The sequence below is a fragment of the Trichomonas vaginalis genome, chromosome V, assembly GCF_026262505.1.
Source record: "Trichomonas vaginalis G3 chromosome V, whole genome shotgun sequence".
NCBI lineage: Eukaryota > Parabasalia > Trichomonadida > Trichomonadidae > Trichomonas > Trichomonas vaginalis.
Genome location: NC_067207.1, coordinates 31,256,648 through 31,278,998, shown reverse-complemented (window position 1 = coordinate 31,278,998; position 22,351 = coordinate 31,256,648). Strand labels below are relative to the sequence as shown.

The 22,351-nt window shown below is 31.1% G+C and overlaps 8 protein-coding genes across 8 annotated transcripts, besides 1 other annotated feature; 7 read left to right on the top strand and 1 right to left on the bottom strand.

The window, feature by feature from the left end:
- Positions 1–1,110: 1,110 nt before the first annotated feature.
- Positions 1,111–2,454, top strand: TVAGG3_0436200 (multidrug resistance protein YPNP-related family; the record flags this gene model as incomplete). Its single annotated transcript, XM_001308937.1, has 1 exon — positions 1,111–2,454. The coding sequence occupies one exon, from the start codon at positions 1,111–1,113 to the stop codon at positions 2,452–2,454; it is 1,344 nt and encodes a 447-aa protein (XP_001308938.1).
- Positions 2,455–5,174: 2,720 nt separating this feature from the next.
- TVAGG3_0436190 (vesicle-mediated transport) lies at positions 5,175–6,406 on the bottom strand (the record flags this gene model as incomplete). Its single annotated transcript, XM_051234005.1, has 1 exon — positions 5,335–6,396. One exon carries the CDS (start codon positions 6,394–6,396, stop codon positions 5,335–5,337), a length of 1,062 nt encoding a protein of 353 aa, XP_051103735.1.
- A 1,906-nt stretch (positions 6,407–8,312) lies between these two features.
- On the top strand, positions 8,313–9,011 carry TVAGG3_0436180 (myeloid leukemia factor family; the record flags this gene model as incomplete). Its single annotated transcript, XM_051234004.1, has 1 exon — positions 8,313–9,011. One exon carries the CDS (start codon positions 8,313–8,315, stop codon positions 9,009–9,011), a length of 699 nt encoding a protein of 232 aa, XP_051103734.1.
- Positions 9,012–10,664: 1,653 nt separating this feature from the next.
- Positions 10,665–11,363, top strand: TVAGG3_0436170 (myeloid leukemia factor family; the record flags this gene model as incomplete). The annotated part of the gene is made up of 1 exon (XM_051234003.1): positions 10,665–11,363. One exon carries the CDS (start codon positions 10,665–10,667, stop codon positions 11,361–11,363), a length of 699 nt encoding a protein of 232 aa, XP_051103733.1.
- A 479-nt stretch (positions 11,364–11,842) lies between these two features.
- Positions 11,843–12,541, top strand: TVAGG3_0436160 (myeloid leukemia factor family; the record flags this gene model as incomplete). Its single annotated transcript, XM_051234002.1, has 1 exon — positions 11,843–12,541. The coding sequence occupies one exon, from the start codon at positions 11,843–11,845 to the stop codon at positions 12,539–12,541; it is 699 nt and encodes a 232-aa protein (XP_051103732.1).
- A 1,653-nt stretch (positions 12,542–14,194) lies between these two features.
- On the top strand, positions 14,195–14,893 carry TVAGG3_0436150 (myeloid leukemia factor family; the record flags this gene model as incomplete). Its single annotated transcript, XM_051234001.1, has 1 exon — positions 14,195–14,893. One exon carries the CDS (start codon positions 14,195–14,197, stop codon positions 14,891–14,893), a length of 699 nt encoding a protein of 232 aa, XP_051103731.1.
- A 477-nt stretch (positions 14,894–15,370) lies between these two features.
- TVAGG3_0436140 (myeloid leukemia factor family) lies at positions 15,371–16,069 on the top strand (the record flags this gene model as incomplete). Its single annotated transcript, XM_051234000.1, has 1 exon — positions 15,371–16,069. The coding sequence occupies one exon, from the start codon at positions 15,371–15,373 to the stop codon at positions 16,067–16,069; it is 699 nt and encodes a 232-aa protein (XP_051103730.1).
- Positions 16,070–16,546: 477 nt separating this feature from the next.
- On the top strand, positions 16,547–17,287 carry TVAGG3_0436130 (myeloid leukemia factor family; the record flags this gene model as incomplete). The annotated part of the gene is made up of 1 exon (XM_001308933.2): positions 16,547–17,287. The coding sequence occupies one exon, from the start codon at positions 16,547–16,549 to the stop codon at positions 17,285–17,287; it is 741 nt and encodes a 246-aa protein (XP_001308934.2).
- A 3,900-nt stretch (positions 17,288–21,187) lies between these two features.
- Positions 21,188–22,351: part of a mobile genetic element that runs on past the window's edge.

Below are 22,351 nucleotides of genomic sequence, written 5' to 3'. Positions count from 1 at the left end.
ATTTTTCTCCAAAGATATATGTGATAAATTAGTGAAACAAAAAGCACTAAATCTTAATTCTGCAAGATTTTTAGGAAAATTAAGATTAGATAATCTATCACAGCTATAAAAGCATCTACCATTCAAAACTTCGCACGAATCCGGAATTTGAAGAAATTGTAATTTGTTACAACTGTGAAACGAAGAATCACCTATGGATTTAACATTGGCCAATATTGTAACATTGGTCAATGATTCACATCCATAAAAGTAAAATGGTGGAATTTCTTTAATTTCACCCTCGATAATAGCTTTTGTAATACTCGCATTCCGTGCAACTGTACCAACCATTTTATCTCCACGAAATGTGCATTCGAATAAATCATTACATTCATATTCAAAAATATTTAAGTCAAATGTTCATTTTTTGGCACTTTTTATTTGTACGTTTAAAATAAATTTGAAATACAAAATCTAATTCCTAAAAATTCTTACACTGCAATCTTAAAAGAATTTTGTTCTAAGAAAATTTCGTCAAAATATCAATTTCAAAAAAATATTTAATAAACTTTTAAAGAATTATATTCTTAGATGATTCCCTACCCAATACACATATAATATGCATATATATATATAGCATTTCTTTGAACATTGAATTTGATTAAGAAAAGATATGGTACCATTGCTCCTATCATTATATTTGATAAAACATTAGAATGCATTACTGCATCAAACATTTGATTAATATCATCTTTTAAAATTCAATACTGAATATTGTTCTATTTATGAATGAATTTTGATTCTTGACGAATTGATCAATGCTATTTCTGCATGTGTTACCATGGTTCTTTTGATATTAGAATTTATTCCATGTATTTCATTTTTTTTTAAATAATATTCATGATTTCTTCTGTGTTATAAGATTTTTCTCTAGCACCTAAATTAGAACAATTGAATATAGTTCAATAAAGATCATTATGGAATATCAATTTTAAAATTATTTTGATATTGATATTTGATATAAGCATATGAAAACTTGGTGGATACACTCCATTATTAACAATTATAAGATTATGTCCAGGACCTCTGATCTCTCAAATCGTTAATGCACTATATGGAGTTATCGATTCAATGTGGGTTTCAAAGTTCATCGGAGAAATCGGTTTAGCTGCATTATCAATTGCATATATTATTGATGCATCAGCACTTGCTTTTGGCTTCTTCGTCTCAGTTGGAGCTGCAACAATACTTGCTTATCTTCTTTCAACCAAAAATTATGAAAAAGTAAATCAAGTTACTGCTGATCTGTTCATGTTGTGCCTAATCTTTGCATTAATTGTTCCTGCAATACTTCTTCCATTGGCAAAACCAATTTTCAGATTTTTGCAAGCTCCAGATAACATTCAAAAGCTCGCTTTTGATTACGTTATTCCTCTATGCGCAATGAATTTGATTACATGCTGTTATCATTGCATTTGCGGTGTTTTACAAGCAGAAGGAAGAACATGGACATATGGTGGTGCTCAAATGGTGTCAATGATTTGCAATATGGTATTATTTGATCCACTTCTTCTTTATCTTCTCAAGAGAACAGTTGGTTCATCACTAGCTACAGAATTAGCTATGTTAATTCCAGCATCTGTTCTCATTTCATTACTCTTCTGCAAGAAATTTGCCGCAAAACCAACTCTCAAGATGTTTTTCCAAAAGTTTGCACCAGAAACATGGATGGCAGTCAAAACAGGACTTGCAACATTCATTATGAATATATCATTCGTTGTCCCAACATTTGTTATGCAAAAATACTTGTCAATCAGAGCCAAAAGAGTAGGCAAATATGAAACTGTCATTGCAGTTTACAACACACTCTTCAGAATTTATGGACTTTCTTTCTTCGTTCCTCTTGCAATGAATGCTTCCTACTTACCTTCAGCTGCATATGCATTTGGAAAGAAGGAAAACAAGAGAATATTATGGCTGACTTGGCATGTTATTTGGATTTCATGCGTCTGGGGATTCTTAATTACTTTCATCACATCTGTTTTCCCAGACAAGATTGCTTTAATTTTTAGCAAAGATGATGAGTTCATTTATTGGTCAAAAAGAATGATTCCAAAATGCTTCTGGACATACTCTTGCGCATGTGTCAAGTTTATTATGATATCATTCCTCCAATCTACTCAACAGACAATGAAAGCAATGATACTCAGTATATTAACAGAGTTATTGGGACTCCCAATTTTTGGAAGTCTATTCCATTATTTAGCTGAAAAAGAATCGCCAATCACTCTTTTATATGCTTATCCAGTGAATGATATTTGTGCAGCTTTGTGTTGCCTTGCAACTGCTTCTCCCACATTCTATAAATTTATCAAATCAGATAATAACACAGAAGAAAATGATCAAAAGTCAGATCAAGTTGACAGCACAAAAGATGAAAGTAACAAAGAAGATGAAGCTACTCCTCAAGTTTAATATTATTAGATTCTTTACTTAATATTGTTAGTAGGGATATTTGATTAAATATTAGATTTTGAAAAAAAATACAATTTTTCCCCAAACAGTTTTATAATGTTAGAGTCATATCATTTATATGAATGTTTACCAATAAAATAAAGCATATTGTCAAAATTAATCTGATTCAATCAAACATTTAAATATGTTCAAAATTTGAGATAGGGTATTTGCAAATGTTTTATTAGAAGTTAATTTGTACTATATACAAGCGATTTGAAAAATAAGATGCAATTTTTAAATTCTAAACTATCAATTGATGATTTTTAATTCTGCAATTCGATATTATTTCACATTGTACGATATTGCCATATTTTGCTAAGGATAAATTAAAGATTTTAATTCGGTATTAAATCTGATCCTATTTATCCAAAAAATAACAGATCGATTTTTATCTGGCAAAACAATGTTTTTGAGATGGATCCATTAATCCTTCCACATTTAAGTTAAATTATAAAATTAAAATAATTAAAGCTAACATTATATTAAAGGAGGGTAGTATTTGTGATTTGATTCAAATATTGTTTTTTGTTAATATATGAACGTTCGTAAAAGAAGTATATAAAAGATCATATAATTTAAACGCAAAAACAAACAGTTTATTAAGTCTATAGCAAGAGAATCATTAGGATAGACCCTAAAACAGTCAATGAAGCATGACTGATAGTTCTCAATCTTCTAGCAAGTTGAGGCCTCTTTGATCGTAATAACAAAGCTGCAATGTATCCAGCGATCGGGCAAACAGCCGATGTGACATAAAGGGCATTATCAGATGGATAAGAAGGCTCTTCTATTTCCTCTGGTTCCTCCTCGCCACAGAGAATCTCAATTGGTAAGCAGGATGGGAGAGGATTTTCAAGCTCAAGAACCTTACCATTCTTAAGAGTATATGTGAACTTTGAATTCATTTCTTCACCTGGTGCAGGCATGTTAGAACGAGATGTGAGAAGCAGAATGTCTGGGGTTGGAAGGATGTAATCGCACTCAATTTGGCTGTATTCTCAAGAATCCTCATATGGGTTATAGTTACTTACGTAGCTTGATTCAGAACTTTCTTCCTCATAAAATGATGAGTAGATGTTTTGAGGAGTTTCGATTTCATCTTCGGCATTGAAGTATACAGACTTAGTCTTAAGTTCAGAGCATTGCTGGAATGGATATGGTTCTTCCGGAACGTAGCAGTATGGGGCATGTGGCATTGATAGACACTAAATAAAATGATTTAAATTTAGCAACTATTCAATTTTTTGTGAACAAATTATTAATTGATTACTGATTGAAATTCTTAGCGTTTGAATTCAAATTTAATCGTTAACATAAAGAACGCTATTATATTCTATTAATTGCACCCAAAATTAAAATTTTAGAAATTTTTATCTGAAAATTTTTATGATTTTGCTCTGAATTCAAAGGAATGGATATTTGCCCTATATACAAGGTCCCAGTTCATTTAAATTAATGACCTAATATGATCTCAAAAATTTTTATTTTTTTGAGAAATTGAGAGTAAAACTCCCATCTCAATTTTGAGAGCAATTAGGTCCAAGCTCTTTGAAAATTTTATCATAAAAAATAACATCAAAAATCAATTGATCTCCTTAGTTGAAAATACTTAGCACAGCACCATCTATTGACATTATTTAATTAACTCGATTTTATCATTGAACCATTTGAAAAGAAACTTGTTCATTGATTACATTTATTGATGTTTCAGGACATTTTGATTGTTATTTTATTGTTTTTGTATACCATACACAAGATTTAACCAAACAGACATGAATTTTTTGCTGGCTCATTATGCTTTATCGGATTGTAAACTATTCAAAAAAGTTCAAAAATCTAACCCTTTACCTCATCCATTTTATGCGTAATCATCTAAAATTCTTAAACATATATTCTATTATATAGAAGGAAATTCTATTCAACGCAAAATTAACAATCTTTCAACTAATTCAAGATAATTTTTCATTTACATGATTGATTCAATCATCATTTTCGCCATAAATCATTTAGTATCCTTATGGCAACATCTGTGTTCAATAACAAATATCAATTCTGATCAAATTTTTGTTTCAATAATTTTTATTCAAACAACTTTAATCATAGAAATCATTAAAAACATTATACATTAGTAACCATTGATTTATGTATATAAAATACCATTACAATCTGACATATTGACCATATTTTATCTGAATTTTTGAATTCCACGGTTACTCATAGAATTTTTGTGAAATTTATGTTATTCGTTCTCTTAAAACGTGAATTTACCAAAACATCAACACATTTATCAAGTAAAAGATAAACGTTCATAGAGGAAACCCATTTTTCCCTGTCTTCACAACAATTAATGAGTTATATGATTAATTTGCTATCTATTAATTCACAACTAGCTTAATACATAAGACATTACTACACACCATAATAAGCAACTTAAAATTATTGAAATTTTTGAAATTAAATTTTCAAATTTTTTTCTCCTGTGAATAATACATACCTAGCATATTTCACATCATACGATTTTTTATATTATTGATTTGTATATATGATTGCAACACCATTGGATAAAATACAATATCAATTTGGAGAAACTTACTGAATGGAAGGAAACAACATATTTAAAACATAATAAAATAAGTTTTATTCAAAAAATCTATCTATACCTATCGTAAAATATATTGCCAATTTTTAATTTGATCTATTGAGAAGTAATTAAGCATCAAATAATAAAAGGCATATCATTAAAGAAATTATAATAGTGAGAAGGAGTAATAATATGTTTATAACTACAAAAAATTATGAAATAATTTGCAAATTTCAAGAGATTTGAACAGAACACACCTATTTTGTTGTATTTGCCTTTGGAGGGAAGAAAGAGTGGAAGAGCTGATCAATAATTGATGCAATTGCATACAATCCGGCAGTAAATCCAGCAGTTGAAATCAAAAATCCTCTGAAACTTCTTGAAATCCATGTAATTTGAATGGTATATGGGGTAAACTGATAGTCAAAGTAGATACCAGGATCTTTGTCTTGAACTGGATGCAAATAAACTGTATATTCGAAACTTTTCTCGATAAATTGATTATCAGCAACAAATATGACTGGAGTAACTAATAGTGAGTAATCGTGAGTAACTGTTAAGTTTTCTTTAGCTCTCATAACTAAATTTTGCAAAGGTTGCTTTGCAGTAATTATTCTTGGGCCAAAACGTATATGTTCAATAGCATGACTGAAAGCAAGGTTCGGGAAGTCATCTAAGAGTTCATGAATATGAGATCCATCATTTAAGTAAATATTTCTTCCAGCAGCAATATGGAAAGAACCACGTACTCTGTTAACTGATACTTTGCCTTTAACTAGGCATTTTTCGGATGAATTTATGTCTGGTCGAGCGTTTGTTTGACATTGCGGCCATTTTTCTGGTTCTGGTGTTAAATTATTCAACTTGTAATTTTCTTTTAATCTATCACATCCATTGCAGCATGTGTAATTATGAAACTGGACTTTGAAACAAGGATAACATTTATCTACCATTGTTTGATTGGTCAAACCAATAAGAGAGTAGTTGAAATCATACCTGTAAAATCTAAGAGTATTATTTACGTAGTTCTGGGTAAAGCCTAAACTGTCTGTTAAGTCGAAATGCAAATAATAACAAGGTAAATCAACGAGAATACCTAGTGAAATGTTGACCAATGAATCACCTGATCTTATACTTTGCAAAGGGGCTAAATCTCTATGAATTTTTGGAGATAATATGATAATAATATTTGCAAGAAGAAGAAAAGCGGTAAAAACAGAGACAATATCTGAAAGAATGAAGCTAAACTTATCAGAAATGACGAGTTCTTTATCCTTTGTCTTATCGAATATGTCAAAATACGAAAGATAACTTGCCATTATAATGAAAGAAAAAATTTTTATCGTATGAGCTAAAAATAAAAAATATAGGAAATAGATCAAATATCGATTTTAACACGATTTGCGTCGTGTTTGTTTATTATTTAGCGCGTCGCTTCTCAATTTTTTTCTATGAGTTTATTCAATTGTTGAATATACCACGTCATAATAATTGTTTAGAGAAAGAATAGGGAATTATGAGAGATCATTATAGCGAATTAATGTACAAGTGGTATGAACACATTAAAATCTTAAATATATGAATTAATAGTAAAATGGATGAAAACAACAATGAAATTCATTATAATATTAGTTGAAAATGTTGTAATTTAATACAACGTATGTCAATTAATATTCGTATACAATGAATATTTAAAGGAAATGAGAGGAAAACAGAATAAATTAAATATGATATTTAAGTATTCGGGATTAGAGAAGTAGATTAATAGAATAATATGAAGTTGTTTTGGGATATAGGGAATAATATCATATTTTTATCGTTATTTCTATTTTATTGAATCTTTGAATTTAGATTTCAAAGAAAAATGTCAAAAATGGAAACAATTGGTATAAAATATTTATCTATGGTATGTAATTAATATATTCTTTATTCATATTTTTCTTAGAAAATGTCGTATTTCTCTCAGTTTTGGAAAACTTCTCAGAAATTTTGTTCGGGCATTTATTCTTTCAATTTTTTGAAAAGAGAAATTTTGTCTGAACACTAAATCATTTTTCGATAATGTTTGACTGGTTTGATGAACCAATTGTATACTACAGACGCTTCGCTCCAATGCGCTCTGGTGTCTTGATTACATGTCACGTTGATGGATTCAGTAGATCGTGCTATGGAAGAAGAATTTGGTGGTGACTTTTATGATGCATTTCGCTCGCTGATGTTGAACATGATATGATTGAATATGATACTGAATGCAAACACACTGCAAGAAGACAGTAATAAGAAGAATTTCCTCCAAGAAGACAGAGGAGAAACCAAAGAAAGAAGAAGTAAAGCAGGAAGACGTCAAGGAATCTTCAAATGTTGATGATGATGACGTCGAAAGTGATGATGATGTTCCACAATACTACTCATTCACATCATCAATGTATAGTGGCTCCGATGGTATACAGCACATACATCGTGAGGAAGTTGATTCAAAGAGTGGTCTCCGCAAAGTTGTTGATACAAAGCGTGTCGGCAACAAGTCTCTCACAGTTCATGAAGTTACTGACAAGATGGTAAAGTTGAGAAACACGAGACAATGAAGAACATTCGTGATGATGAGATTGAAGAGTTCAAGAACATGTGGGCACAGCACAATGTTCCTGCACAATCTTCTCTTCCAGAACCAGAAAACAAAGAAAAGAAGAATGTAAAGAAGGAAGAGAAGAAAGATGATAAGAAGAAGAAGATAAGCCAAGAAGAAGAAACTCACTAAGGAAAGAAAAAAACTTTGTGCTGAATTTCTAATCTTCTTTTAATATTAATATGTTTGTAAACATGATTCTATATGATTTATTCTAAATTTATCTTTTTTTTATAATTATCATTCTAATATAAAGTTATAAAGAATTAGATATTTAATTTTGAAATAATTAATGATAATATATAATGAAAATAGAATAAATATATTTTAATTCATATCAATTTACAATTATTATCATATTTTTATCGTTATTTCTATTTTATTGAATCTTTGAATTTAGATTTCAAAGAAAAATGTCAAAAATGGAAACAATTGGTATAAAATATTTATCTATGGTATGTAATTAATATATTTTTATTCATATTTTTCTTAGAAAATGTCGTATTTCTCTCAGTTTTGGAAAACTTCTCAGAAATTTTGTTCGGGCATTTATTCTTTCAATTTTTTGAAAAGAGAAATTTTGTCTGAACACTAAATCATTTTTCGATAATGTTTGACTGGTTTGATGAACCAATTGTATACTACAGACGCTTCGCTCCAATGCGCTCTGGTGTCTTTGATTACATGTCACGTTGGATGGATTCAGTAGATCGTGCTATGGAAGAAGAATTTGGTGACTTTTATGATGCATTCACTCGCCGTGATGTTGAACATGATATGATTGAATATGATACTGAATGCAAACACTGCAAGAAGAACAGTAATAAGAAGAATTCCTCCAAGAAGACAGAGGAGAAACCAAAGAAAGAAGAAGTAAAGCAGGAAGACGTCAAGGAATCTTCAAATGTTGATGATGATGACGTCGAAAGTGATGATGATGTTCCACAATACTACTCATTCACATCATCAATGTATAGTGGCTCCGATGGTATACAGCACATACATCGTGAGGAAGTTGATTCAAAGAGTGGTCTCCGCAAAGTTGTTGATACAAAGCGTGTCGGCAACAAGTCTCTCACAGTTCATGAAGTTACTGACAAAGATGGTAAAGTTGAGAAACACGAGACAATGAAGAACATTCGTGATGATGAGATTGAAGAGTTCAAGAACATGTGGGCACAGCACAATGTTCCTGCACAATCTTCTCTTCCAGAACCAGAAAACAAAGAAAAGAAGAATGTAAAGAAGGAAGAGAAGAAAGATGATAAGAAGACAGAAGATAAGCCAAAGAAAGAAGAAACTCACTAAGGAAAGAAAAAAACTTTGTGCTGAATTTCTAATCTTCTTTTAATATTAATATGTTTGTAAACATGATTCTATATGATTTATTCTAAATTTATCTTTTTTTTATAATTATCATTCTAATATAAAGTTATAAAGAATTAGATATTTAATTTTGAAATAATTAATGATAATATATAATGAAAATAGAATAAATATATTTTAATTCATATCAATTTACAATTATTATCATATTTTTATCGTTATTTCTATTTTATTGAATCTTTGAATTTAGATTTCAAAGAAAAATGTCAAAAATGGAAACAATTGGTATAAAATATTTATCTATGGTATGTAATTAATATATTCTTTATTCATATTTTTCTTAGAAAATGTCGTATTTCTCTCAGTTTTGGAAAACTTCTCAGAAATTTTGTTCGGGCATTTATTCTTTCAATTTTTTGAAAAGAGAAATTTTGTCTGAACACTAAATCATTTTTCGATAATGTTTGACTGGTTTGATGAACCAATTGTATACTACAGACGCTTCGCTCCAATGCGCTCTGGTGTCTTTGATTACATGTCACGTTGGATGGATTCAGTAGATCGTGCTATGGAAGAAGAATTTGGTGACTTTTATGATGCATTCACTCGCCGTGATGTTGAACATGATATGATTGAATATGATACTGAATGCAAACACTGCAAGAAGAACAGTAATAAGAAGAATTCCTCCAAGAAGACAGAGGAGAAACCAAAGAAAGAAGAAGTAAAGCAGGAAGACGTCAAGGAATCTTCAAATGTTGATGATGATGACGTCGAAAGTGATGATGATGTTCCACAATACTACTCATTCACATCATCAATGTATAGTGGCTCCGATGGTATACAGCACATACATCGTGAGGAAGTTGATTCAAAGAGTGGTCTCCGCAAAGTTGTTGATACAAAGCGTGTCGGCAACAAGTCTCTCACAGTTCATGAAGTTACTGACAAAGATGGTAAAGTTGAGAAACACGACAATGAAGAACATTCGTGATGATGAGATTGAAGAGTTCAAGAACATGTGGGCACAGCACAATGTTCCTGCACAATCTTCTCTTCCAGAACCAGAAAACAAAGAAAAGAAGAATGTAAAGAAGGAAGAGAAGAAAGATGATAAGAAGACAGAAGATAAGCCAAAGAAAGAAGAAACTCACTAAGGAAAGAAAAAAACTTTGTGCTGAATTTCTAATCTTCTTTTAATATTAATATGTTTGTAAACATGATTCTATATGATTTATTCTAAATTTATCTTTTTTTTATAATTATCATTCTAATATAAAGTTATAAAGAATTAGATATTTAATTTTGAAATAATTAATGATAATATATAATGAAAATAGAATAAATATATTTTAATTCATATCAATTTACAATTATTATCATATTTTTATCGTTATTTCTATTTTATTGAATCTTTGAATTTAGATTTCAAAGAAAAATGTCAAAAATGGAAACAATTGGTATAAAATATTTATCTATGGTATGTAATTAATATATTCTTTATTCATATTTTTCTTAGAAAATGTCGTATTTCTCTCAGTTTTGGAAAACTTCTCAGAAATTTTGTTCGGGCATTTATTCTTTCAATTTTTTGAAAAGAGAAATTTTGTCTGAACACTAAATCATTTTTCGATAATGTTTGACTGGTTTGATGAACCAATTGTATACTACAGACGCTTCGCTCCAATGCGCTCTGGTGTCTTTGATTACATGTCACGTTGGATGGATTCAGTAGATCGTGCTATGGAAGAAGAATTTGGTGACTTTTATGATGCATTCACTCGCCGTGATGTTGAACATGATATGATTGAATATGATACTGAATGCAAACACTGCAAGAAGAACAGTAATAAGAAGAATTCCTCCAAGAAGACAGAGGAGAAACCAAAGAAAGAAGAAGTAAAGCAGGAAGACGTCAAGGAATCTTCAAATGTTGATGATGATGACGTCGAAAGTGATGATGATGTTCCACAATACTACTCATTCACATCATCAATGTATAGTGGCTCCGATGGTATACAGCACATACATCGTGAGGAAGTTGATTCAAAGAGTGGTCTCCGCAAAGTTGTTGATACAAAGCGTGTCGGCAACAAGTCTCTCACAGTTCATGAAGTTACTGACAAAGATGGTAAAGTTGAGAAACACGAGACAATGAAGAACATTCGTGATGATGAGATTGAAGAGTTCAAGAACATGTGGGCACAGCACAATGTTCCTGCACAATCTTCTCTTCCAGAACCAGAAAACAAAGAAAAGAAGAATGTAAAGAAGGAAGAGAAGAAAGATGATAAGAAGACAGAAGATAAGCCAAAGAAAGAAGAAACTCACTAAGGAAAGAAAAAAACTTTGTGCTGAATTTCTAATCTTCTTTTAATATTAATATGTTTGTAAACATGATTCTATATGATTTATTCTAAATTTATCTTTTTTTTATATATTATCATTCTAATATAAAGTTATAAAGAATTAGATATTTAATTTTGAAATAATTAATGATAATATATAATGAAAATAGAATAAATATATTTTAATTCATATCAATTTACAATTATTATCATATTTTTATCGTTATTTCTATTTTATTGAATCTTTGAATTTAGATTTCAAAGAAAAATGTCAAAAATGGAAACAATTGGTATAAAATATTTATCTATGGTATGTAATTAATATATTCTTTATTCATATTTTTCTTAGAAAATGTCGTATTTCTCTCAGTTTTGGAAAACTTCTCAGAAATTTTGTTCGGGCATTTATTCTTTCAATTTTTTGAAAAGAGAAATTTTGTCTGAACACTAAATCATTTTTCGATAATGTTTGACTGGTTTGATGAACCAATTGTATACTACAGACGCTTCGCTCCAATGCGCTCTGGTGTCTTTGATTACATGTCACGTTGGATGGATTCAGTAGATCGTGCTATGGAAGAAGAATTTGGTGACTTTTATGATGCATTCACTCGCCGTGATGTTGAACATGATATGATTGAATATGATACTGAATGCAAACACTGCAAGAAGAACAGTAATAAGAAGAATTCCTCCAAGAAGACAGAGGAGAAACCAAAGAAAGAAGAAGTAAAGCAGGAAGACGTCAAGGAATCTTCAAATGTTGATGATGATGACGTCGAAAGTGATGATGATGTTCCACAATACTACTCATTCACATCATCAATGTATAGTGGCTCCGATGGTATACAGCACATACATCGTGAGGAAGTTGATTCAAAGAGTGGTCTCCGCAAAGTTGTTGATACAAAGCGTGTCGGCAACAAGTCTCTCACAGTTCATGAAGTTACTGACAAAGATGGTAAAGTTGAGAAACACGAGACAATGAAGAACATTCGTGATGATGAGATTGAAGAGTTCAAGAACATGTGGGCACAGCACAATGTTCCTGCACAATCTTCTCTTCCAGAACCAGAAAACAAAGAAAAGAAGAATGTAAAGAAGGAAGAGAAGAAAGATGATAAGAAGACAGAAGATAAGCCAAAGAAAGAAGAAACTCACTAAGGAAAGAAAAAAACTTTGTGCTGAATTTCTAATCTTCTTTTAATATTAATATGTTTGTAAACATGATTCTATATGATTTATTCTAAATTTATCTTTTTTTTATAATTATCATTCTAATATAAAGTTATAAAGAATTAGATATTTAATTTTGAAATAATTAATGATAATATATAATGAAAATAGAATAAATATATTTTAATTCATATCAATTTACAATTATTATCATATTTTTATCGTTATTTCTATTTTATTGAATCTTTGAATTTAGATTTCAAAGAAAAATGTCAAAAATGGAAACAATTGGTATAAAATATTTATCTATGGTATGTAATTAATATATTCTTTATTCATATTTTTCTTAGAAAATGTCGTATTTCTCTCAGTTTTGGAAAACTTCTCAGAAATTTTGTTCGGGCATTTATTCTTTCAATTTTTTGAAAAGAGAAATTTTGTCTGAACACTAAATCATTTTTCGATAATGTTTGACTGGTTTGATGAACCAATTGTATACTACAGACGCTTCGCTCCAATGCGCTCTGGTGTCTTTGATTACATGTCACGTTGGATGGATTCAGTAGATCGTGCTATGGAAGAAGAATTTGGTGACTTTTATGATGCATTCACTCGCCGTGATGTTGAACATGATATGATTGAATATGATACTGAATGCAAACACTGCAAGAAGAACAGTAATAAGAAGAATTCCTCCAAGAAGACAGAGGAGAAACCAAGAAAGAAGAAGTAAAGCAGGAAGACGTCAAGGAATCTTCAAATGTTGATGATGATGACGTCGAAAGTGATGATGATGTTCCACAATACTACTCATTCACATCATCAATGTATAGTGGCTCCGATGGTATACAGCACATACATCGTGAGGAAGTTGATTCAAAGAGTGGTCTCCGCAAAGTTGTTGATACAAAGCGTGTCGGCAACAAGTCTCTCACAGTTCATGAAGTTACTGACAAAGATGGTAAAGTTGAGAAACACGAGACAATGAAGAACATTCGTGATGATGAGATTGAAGAGTTCAAGAACATGTGGGCACAGCACAATGTTCCTGCACAATCTTCTCTTCCAGAACCAGAAAAAAAGAAAAGAAGAATGTAAAGAAGGAAGAGAAGAAAGATGATAAGAAGACAGAAGATAAGCCAAAGAAAGAAGAAACTCACTAAGGAAAGAAAAAAACTTTGTGCTGAATTTCTAATCTTCTTTTAATATTAATATGTTTGTAAACATGATTCTATATGATTTATTCTAAATTTATCTTTTTTTTATAATTATCATTCTAATATAAAGTTATAAAGAATTAGATATTTAATTTTGAAATAATTAATGATAATATATAATGAAAATAGAATAAATATATTTTAATTCATATCAATTTACAATTATTATCATATTTTTATCGTTATTTCTATTTTATTGAATCTTTGAATTTAGATTTCAAAGAAAAATGTCAAAAATGGAAACAATTGGTATAAAATATTTATCTATGGTATGTAATTAATATATTCTTTATTCATATTTTTCTTAGAAAATGTCGTATTTCTCTCAGTTTTGGAAAACTTCTCAGAAATTTTGTTCGGGCATTTATTCTTTCAATTTTTTGAAAAGAGAAATTTTGTCTGAACACTAAATCATTTTTCGATAATGTTTGACTGGTTTGATGAACCAATTGTATACTACAGACGCTTCGCTCCAATGCGCTCTGGTGTCTTTGATTACATGTCACGTTGGATGGATTCAGTAGATCGTGCTATGGAAGAAGAATTTGGTGACTTTTATGATGCATTCACTCGCCGTGATGTTGAACATGATATGATTGAATATGATACTGAATGCAAACACTGCAAGAAGAACAGTAATAAGAAGAATTCCTCCAAGAAGACAGAGGAGAAACCAAAGAAAGAAGAAGTAAAGCAGGAAGACGTCAAGGAATCTTCAAATGTTGATGATGATGACGTCGAAAGTGATGATGATGTTCCACAATACTACTCATTCACATCATCAATGTATAGTGGCTCCGATGGTATACAGCACATACATCGTGAGGAAGTTGATTCAAAGAGTGGTCTCCGCAAAGTTGTTGATACAAAGCGTGTCGGCAACAAGTCTCTCACAGTTCATGAAGTTACTGACAAAGATGGTAAAGTTGAGAAACACGAGACAATGAAGAACATTCGTGATGATGAGATTGAAGAGTTCAAGAACATGTGGGCACAGCACAATGTTCCTGCACAATCTTCTCTTCCAGAACCAGAAAACAAAGAAAAGAAGAATGTAAAGAAGGAAGAGAAGAAAGATGATAAGAAGACAGAAGATAAGCCAAAGAAAGAAGAAACTCACTAAGGAAAGAAAAAAACTTTGTGCTGAATTTCTAATCTTCTTTTAATATTAATATGTTTGTAAACATGATTCTATATGATTTATTCTAAATTTATCTTTTTTTTATAATTATCATTCTAATATAAAGTTATAAAGAATTAGATATTTAATTTTGAAATAATTAATGATAATATATAATGAAAATAGAATAAATATATTTTAATTCATATCAATTTACAATTATTATCATATTTTTATCGTTATTTCTATTTTATTGAATCTTTGAATTTAGATTTCAAAGAAAAATGTCAAAAATGGAAACAATTGGTATAAATATTTATCTATGGTATGTAATTAATATATTCTTTATTCATATTTTTCTTAGAAAATGTCGTATTTCTCTCAGTTTTGGAAAACTTCTCAGAAATTTTGTTCGGGCATTTATTCTTTCAATTTTTTGAAAAGAGAAATTTTGTCTGAACACTAAATCATTTTTCGATAATGTTTGACTGGTTTGATGAACCAATTGTATACTACAGACGCTTCGCTCCAATGCGCTCTGGTGTCTTTGATTACATGTCACGTTGGATGGATTCAGTAGATCGTGCTATGGAAGAAGAATTTGGTGACTTTTATGATGCATTCACTCGCCGTGATGTTGAACATGATATGATTGAATATGATACTGAATGCAAACACTGCAAGAAGAACAGTAATAAGAAGAATTCCTCCAAGAAGACAGAGGAGAAACCAAAGAAAGAAGAAGTAAAGCAGGAAGACGTCAAGGAATCTTCAAATGTTGATGATGATGACGTCGAAAGTGATGATGATGTTCCACAATACTACTCATTCACATCATCAATGTATAGTGGCTCCGATGGTATACAGCACATACATCGTGAGGAAGTTGATTCAAAGAGTGGTCTCCGCAAAGTTGTTGATACAAAGCGTGTCGGCAACAAGTCTCTCACAGTTCATGAAGTTACTGACAAAGATGGTAAAGTTGAGAAACACGAGACAATGAAGAACATTCGTGATGATGAGATTGAAGAGTTCAAGAACATGTGGGCACAGCACAATGTTCCTGCACAATCTTCTCTTCCAGAACCAGAAAACAAAGAAAAGAAGAATGTAAAGAAGGAAGAGAAGAAAGATGATAAGAAGACAGAAGATAAGCCAAAGAAAGAAGAAACTCACTAAGGAAAGAAAAAAACTTTGTGCTGAATTTCTAATCTTCTTTTAATATTAATATGTTTGTAAACATGATTCTATATGATTTATTCTAAATTTATCTTTTTTTTATAATTATCATTCTAATATAAAGTTATAAAGAATTAGATATTTAATTTTGAAATAATTAATGATAATATATAATGAAATAGAATAAATATATTTTAATTCATATCAATTTACAATTATTATCATATTTTTATCGTTATTTCTATTTTATTGAATCTTTGAATTTAGATTTCAAAGAAAAATGTCAAAAATGGAAACAATTGGTATAAAATATTTATCTATGGTATGTAATTAATATATTCTTTATTCATATTTTTCTTAGAAAATGTCGTATTTCTCTCAGTTTTGGAAAACTTCTCAGAAATTTTGTTCGGGCATTTATTCTTTCAATTTTTTGAAAAGAGAAATTTTGTCTGAACACTAAATCATTTTTCGATAATGTTTGACTGGTTTGATGAACCAATTGTATACTACAGACGCTTCGCTCCAATGCGCTCTGGTGTCTTTGATTACATGTCACGTTGGATGGATTCAGTAGATCGTGCTATGGAAGAAGAATTTGGTGACTTTTATGATGCATTCACTCGCCGTGATGTTGAACATGATATGATTGAATATGATACTGAATGCAAACACTGCAAGAAGAACAGTAATAAGAAGAATTCCTCCAAGAAGACAGAGGAGAAACCAAAGAAAGAAGAAGTAAAGCAGGAAGACGTCAAGGAATCTTCAAATGTTGATGATGATGACGTCGAAAGTGATGATGATGTTCCACAATACTACTCATTCACATCATCAATGTATAGTGGCTCCGATGGTATACAGCACATACATCGTGAGGAAGTTGATTCAAAGAGTGGTCTCCGCAAAGTTGTTGATACAAAGCGTGTCGGCAACAAGTCTCTCACAGTTCATGAAGTTACTGACAAAGATGGTAAAGTTGAGAAACACGAGACAATGAAGAACATTCGTGATGATGAGATTGAAGAGTTCAAGAACATGTGGGCACAGCACAATGTTCCTGCACAATCTTCTCTTCCAGAACCAGAAAACAAAGAAAAGAAGAATGTAAAGAAGGAAGAGAAGAAAGATGATAAGAAGAAGAAGATAAGCCAAAGAAAGAAGAAACTCACTAAGGAAAGAAAAAAACTTTGTGCTGAATTTCTAATCTTCTTTTAATATTAATATGTTTGTAAACATGATTCTATATGATTTATTCTAAATTTATCTTTTTTTTTATAATTATCATTCTAATATAAAGTTATAAAGTTAGATATTTAATTTTGAAATAATTAATGATAATATATAATGAAATAGAATAAATATATTTTAATTCATATCAATTTACAATTATTATCATATTTTTTGTTATTTCTATTTTATTGAATCTTTGAATTTAGATTTCAAAGAAAAATGTCAAAAATGGAAACAATTGGTATAAAATATTTATCTATGGTATGTAATTAATATATTTTTATTCATATTTTTCTTAGAAAATGTCGTATTTCTCTCAGTTTTGGAAAACTTCTCAGAAATTTTGTTCGGGCATTTATTCTTTCAATTTTTTGAAAGAGAAATTTTGTCTGAACACTAAATCATTTTTCGATAATGTTTGACTGGTTTGATGAACCAATTGTATACTACAGACGCTTCGCTCCAATGCGCTCTGGTGTCTTTGATTACATGTCACGTTTAAAAAAAATCTAATCTAATTTTTTCAAAAAATATTTTTTTATTTCCTACTAAAGATGTATCGGAAGTTGTCTAAGTTAGAACACTCGGAAATAAAACAACTTCTTACAGAAGCTAATATGATGTTGCAAAGCATTACGCAACCAAACAAAAAAGCACTCGCTGACATCCTCATATGACTATAATGGTGCAATAAGTTATGATAGAATTCATGAGTTCATAAAGCCGCAACGCGGCGGAGGACGAAGTCCATGCAAGAGCATTTCCTTTAAATGACATTGCTATTGACTTATATCATAGACGTTCAGTACCTCATGAAGTAAGAAGAGAAATGTTTGACATAACAAATGCAAACGTTGGTGAAACAAGAAGAGCTGTACCTCATGAAGTAAGAAGAGAGATGTTTGACATAACAAAGCCGCATGACGGCGCGGGCGTAGCCATGCAAACGTTGGGAAACACGAAAGAGAGATGACACACTGAAACAACAGAGAAGAGAGATGTTTAAAAGTGCTATAGAACAAGTTCCAAAGCTAACGATGTCATTCGTTCCATTGACGACAAACCAAAAGAAGGTGAGAGATGTTTAAAGAAGATGAAGAGAATAGGAAGAGAAATGTGAAGTCAGGCAATAGACTCATTGACTTAACATCGAAGCTTTAGATGAACCAACAGAGACTACTTACACAAACATTTTGGTAAGGTTTTCATGAGACTCTTAGAGAAAATTAAAATAAACTCCCAACAGAGATGGATGGTATGTTATAAACTTGGTGGAAAGTATGAATGTTCTACGTTAAACCTCAATAATATTGGAACATTACTACATCAGCTCTTGAAGGAGAACTTTATATCAGAGATAGAAGCAAATGCCGCAGGTATTGTTGAAATGCACTATGACTTCTTCTTGACAAACATAAAGAATCTTACCGAAATAAAGATGTATGATTTAACAGAATATGAAGGCTTAACGATGTCAGATGTAAAGAAAGGCAAACCAAAAAAAGAGACCATATAGAGATGAAAGCACACTGACAAATGACCAGAAAGCCATTTTGGAAGCTCTTAAGCAAACAGGAAACCCAGCACTTATAGAAAGCTTTTGGGAAAGATAATGGTGAAAAGAAGTTTTATAAGAAGAGAAGCGGTCAGTTCTGGAAGTATCTTTGCACATTACCTATAAATCTTGAACGCTACCAAATCTCAATGAACTGAACAAAAGAACTGCAACACTTATGACAGAGGACAATTGTTTCGTTTATGCTTGCATTCAGGCTGGAGTAAATGAAGAAACTATTGACCACATGAGAGAAGTCATTCGTGTTAGAGACTTTCCTCAAAGTAAAGTACAAGAAATTTCTGACGCAACAGGTATATCATTTAATGTTACCATTGGTTATTTCAATGACTCAAGACATAATGAAATAAAGAGATATATACCAAAAGAATGCGAAACTGTTAGAACTATTGACTTACTTCTTGTTGAAGACCACTACATGCTAAATGAAAGATTACCAATGACAACATACTTCATTCGAACTATAAAGAATTCTCAAAGCTTGTGGTGGAATGAACATTGAGAAACAGAATGAAGATTTATACAAAGAGAGAAGATAAATATGTAGTTCGTTATGATAGAACAACACCGTTATGGGATGTTATGAAAACATTGTGGGAGTGCAAATATTTCGAACCTATTTCTTATGGAGAACTTTTCACATATACGACTACTTATATAAACAGAACCTTGCACCATTTAAAGATTTGACATATGCTCCAAAGTATTGTGTACAACTGAAGAAGAAAGCAGAGTCAAAGAAGTAAATAAAGCTAAATGTAAATTCATACCTGAGCACGTTTTCTTTGCTGACTTTGAGTGTAGTACGGATGGCTTTCATAAAGCTTTTAACATCTGTTATGACAGTGAAGATGGTTCAGTTAGTGAAAGCATTTGGGGTCAAAACTGTGCAACAGAATTTTTGAAAGACTTCCTGACAAGAGTTAATATATTTTCACAACCTCAGTTATGACATAAACTTCATCTTAAGACACATGACAGAAGTGAAAGGAACTCCCATCATTAAAGGTTCACGAACAATGCAAATAACTGGCTTATATAAAGGACGGGCAATTATTATAAAAGACTCTTACAGTGTTATAAATAAGAAGCTTAAACTATTTCTGCTATGTTTAACTTACAAACAGGACCGAAAGAAGTATTTCCATATAACTACTACAGCAGTGTTTTGTTAGCAAATGACAACAGAACTGTGTCATTTCTGAAGCATGTAAGTTTATCCATGATGCAGATACATTTATGAAGAACATAGATTCCATCAAAGGTTGCAGAATAGATGAAAACCACTTCGACTTAGAAAAATATAGCACGTTTTACTGCAAACAAGATGTAAGAATTTTAAGAGAAGGTTTTGTAAAGTTCCGCAATGACTTATTGAAAAGAGTTTGATTTAAACGTTTATGACTACGTTAGTATTGTTCTATTGCTAACAAAATTGTTTGAGAACAGAGTATACTTCCGAATGGAAATCTTTATGACCTCTCAAATAAACCAAGAGAATTTATTTCGAGATGCATTCAAGGTGGAAGATGTATGTTGTCAGATAACATGAAACAAAAGAGCAAAAAGAAACTCATTGCTGACTTCGACACTGTTTCATTATATCCTTCAGCTATAGCAAGATTGTATACTTTAGAAGGAATTCCAAAAGTATTGAAGGATGAGATGCTAAGCACAGAGTATCTCATGAGACATTTATTCGATGATGACCAAAGAAACCCATTGGTGAAAAGTTTATGTCTGGCTTCTTTGTTCTCATTAAGATAAACAGAGATTGGTATACCCAGACACTTTCATTTAATAGTTTGCGACCCTGAACTAAATCCAGAACTTAACGTTCCAAGAAGTTCAAACACTTGCTGTCTCATGTATGTTGACCATATAACATTACAAGACCTCATAAAATATCAATGTGTCAAATGTGAAGTGTTGCAAGGATACTATTACGATGGAAACAGAGATATGAGAATAAGAGATGAAGTAAAGAAGTTGTTTGAGTTAAGGTTAAAGTATAAGAAAGAAGGAAACCCCTTACAAGAAATTATAAAACTCATTCTGAACAGCATTTATGGCAAAACTATTCTATCTCCTATTGAGTCAAAAATAACCATAGTAAATGACAAAGATGCTATAAGATATGCTATAAGAAATTACAACCATATAGTGAAGTTCGAAGGTTTGGATGGTTCAGATAAAACTATTTTCAAGCTAACGAAAAGCATTTGCAGACACTTTAACTTCTGTCCACTTGGTGTTAATATTCTGTCTATGTCAAAACGTATTATGAATGAAGTATTCTGTACTGCAGAGACATGGGTCTTCAAATCTTTTACCAGGATACCGACAGTATGCACTTATATAATGAAGACATACCAAAGCTTGCAGCAGAGTTTAAGAAGAGATATGGTCGCGAACTTATAGGAAAGAACCTTGGTCAATTTCATAGCGACTTTGCAGAAATAACACCTGGAAAACAAAGTTTAGCTTATAAAAGTATTTTCTGTGGAAAGAAGACCTACATAGACTTACTCACTAACGATTTAAATGAAGTTGCATTTCACTGCAGAATGAAAGGCGTGAAGCAAGATGTTATTGCTTTAACCGCTAATGAAATGTTTCCTGAAGCTATACAATGCTATTACAATGAAGATAAGAACATTCACATACCTGTTGGAACATATGACAAAGACTCTGAGTTCAGTTTAATGAAACTTTACAAAGCACTTTATGATGGTCAAGAGATTGCATTCGACTTATGTAAGTCATGTCAACCTTGCTTTGCTGAAAAGTTCAACTTTTCAATAACGACTAAAACAAGCTTTATTCGTAAGTTGAAGTTCTGAGGTCATGGGCTTCGCCCTTGCCGCTAGCGGCTTATTTTTGTCAGCAATGAGGTCATGAATGAGGTCATGAATGAGGTCATGATGAGTCATTCGTGATAAAAATAAAGCTAGCGTAGATTTTACAATACTGCGATGGTAGAGTTTAAGAGTTGTGCTTCAATGTAGAGACAGTCCTTATCTGGAGGCAAGAACACTGGACATTTATGGTCATGAGTGGAGAACATGTCTATCCAAAACTCACGATTGAAGCCAGTTAATTTATAGTATTTAGGGTTAGGAAGTGGTGAAGTTCTTGTATGACCAATGAACTCATTTTCAACGCCTTTACTATTTAGAGTAAAGTATGCTTGCTTTCTATCCCAAATGCCAGGTGTTACAATCTTTGAAAATTCATTTTTCCTCGGAAGCATTGCATCATAATTGAAAACATTCTTAAAATCATCACTTGGTTCGGAGATTTGAAATCTTATACGTAATGGATTTTTTTCTTTTAGCGACTTCATTGAATGGTGAGAATACAATGAATTGACAGTCATGTGTTCCATCTTCATTTTCATTAAATTCATAATGAAAGTCTATAAGTTGTGGCTGACTACCTTCTTCTTCAGTTGTGCAAGAAACTCACGTAAA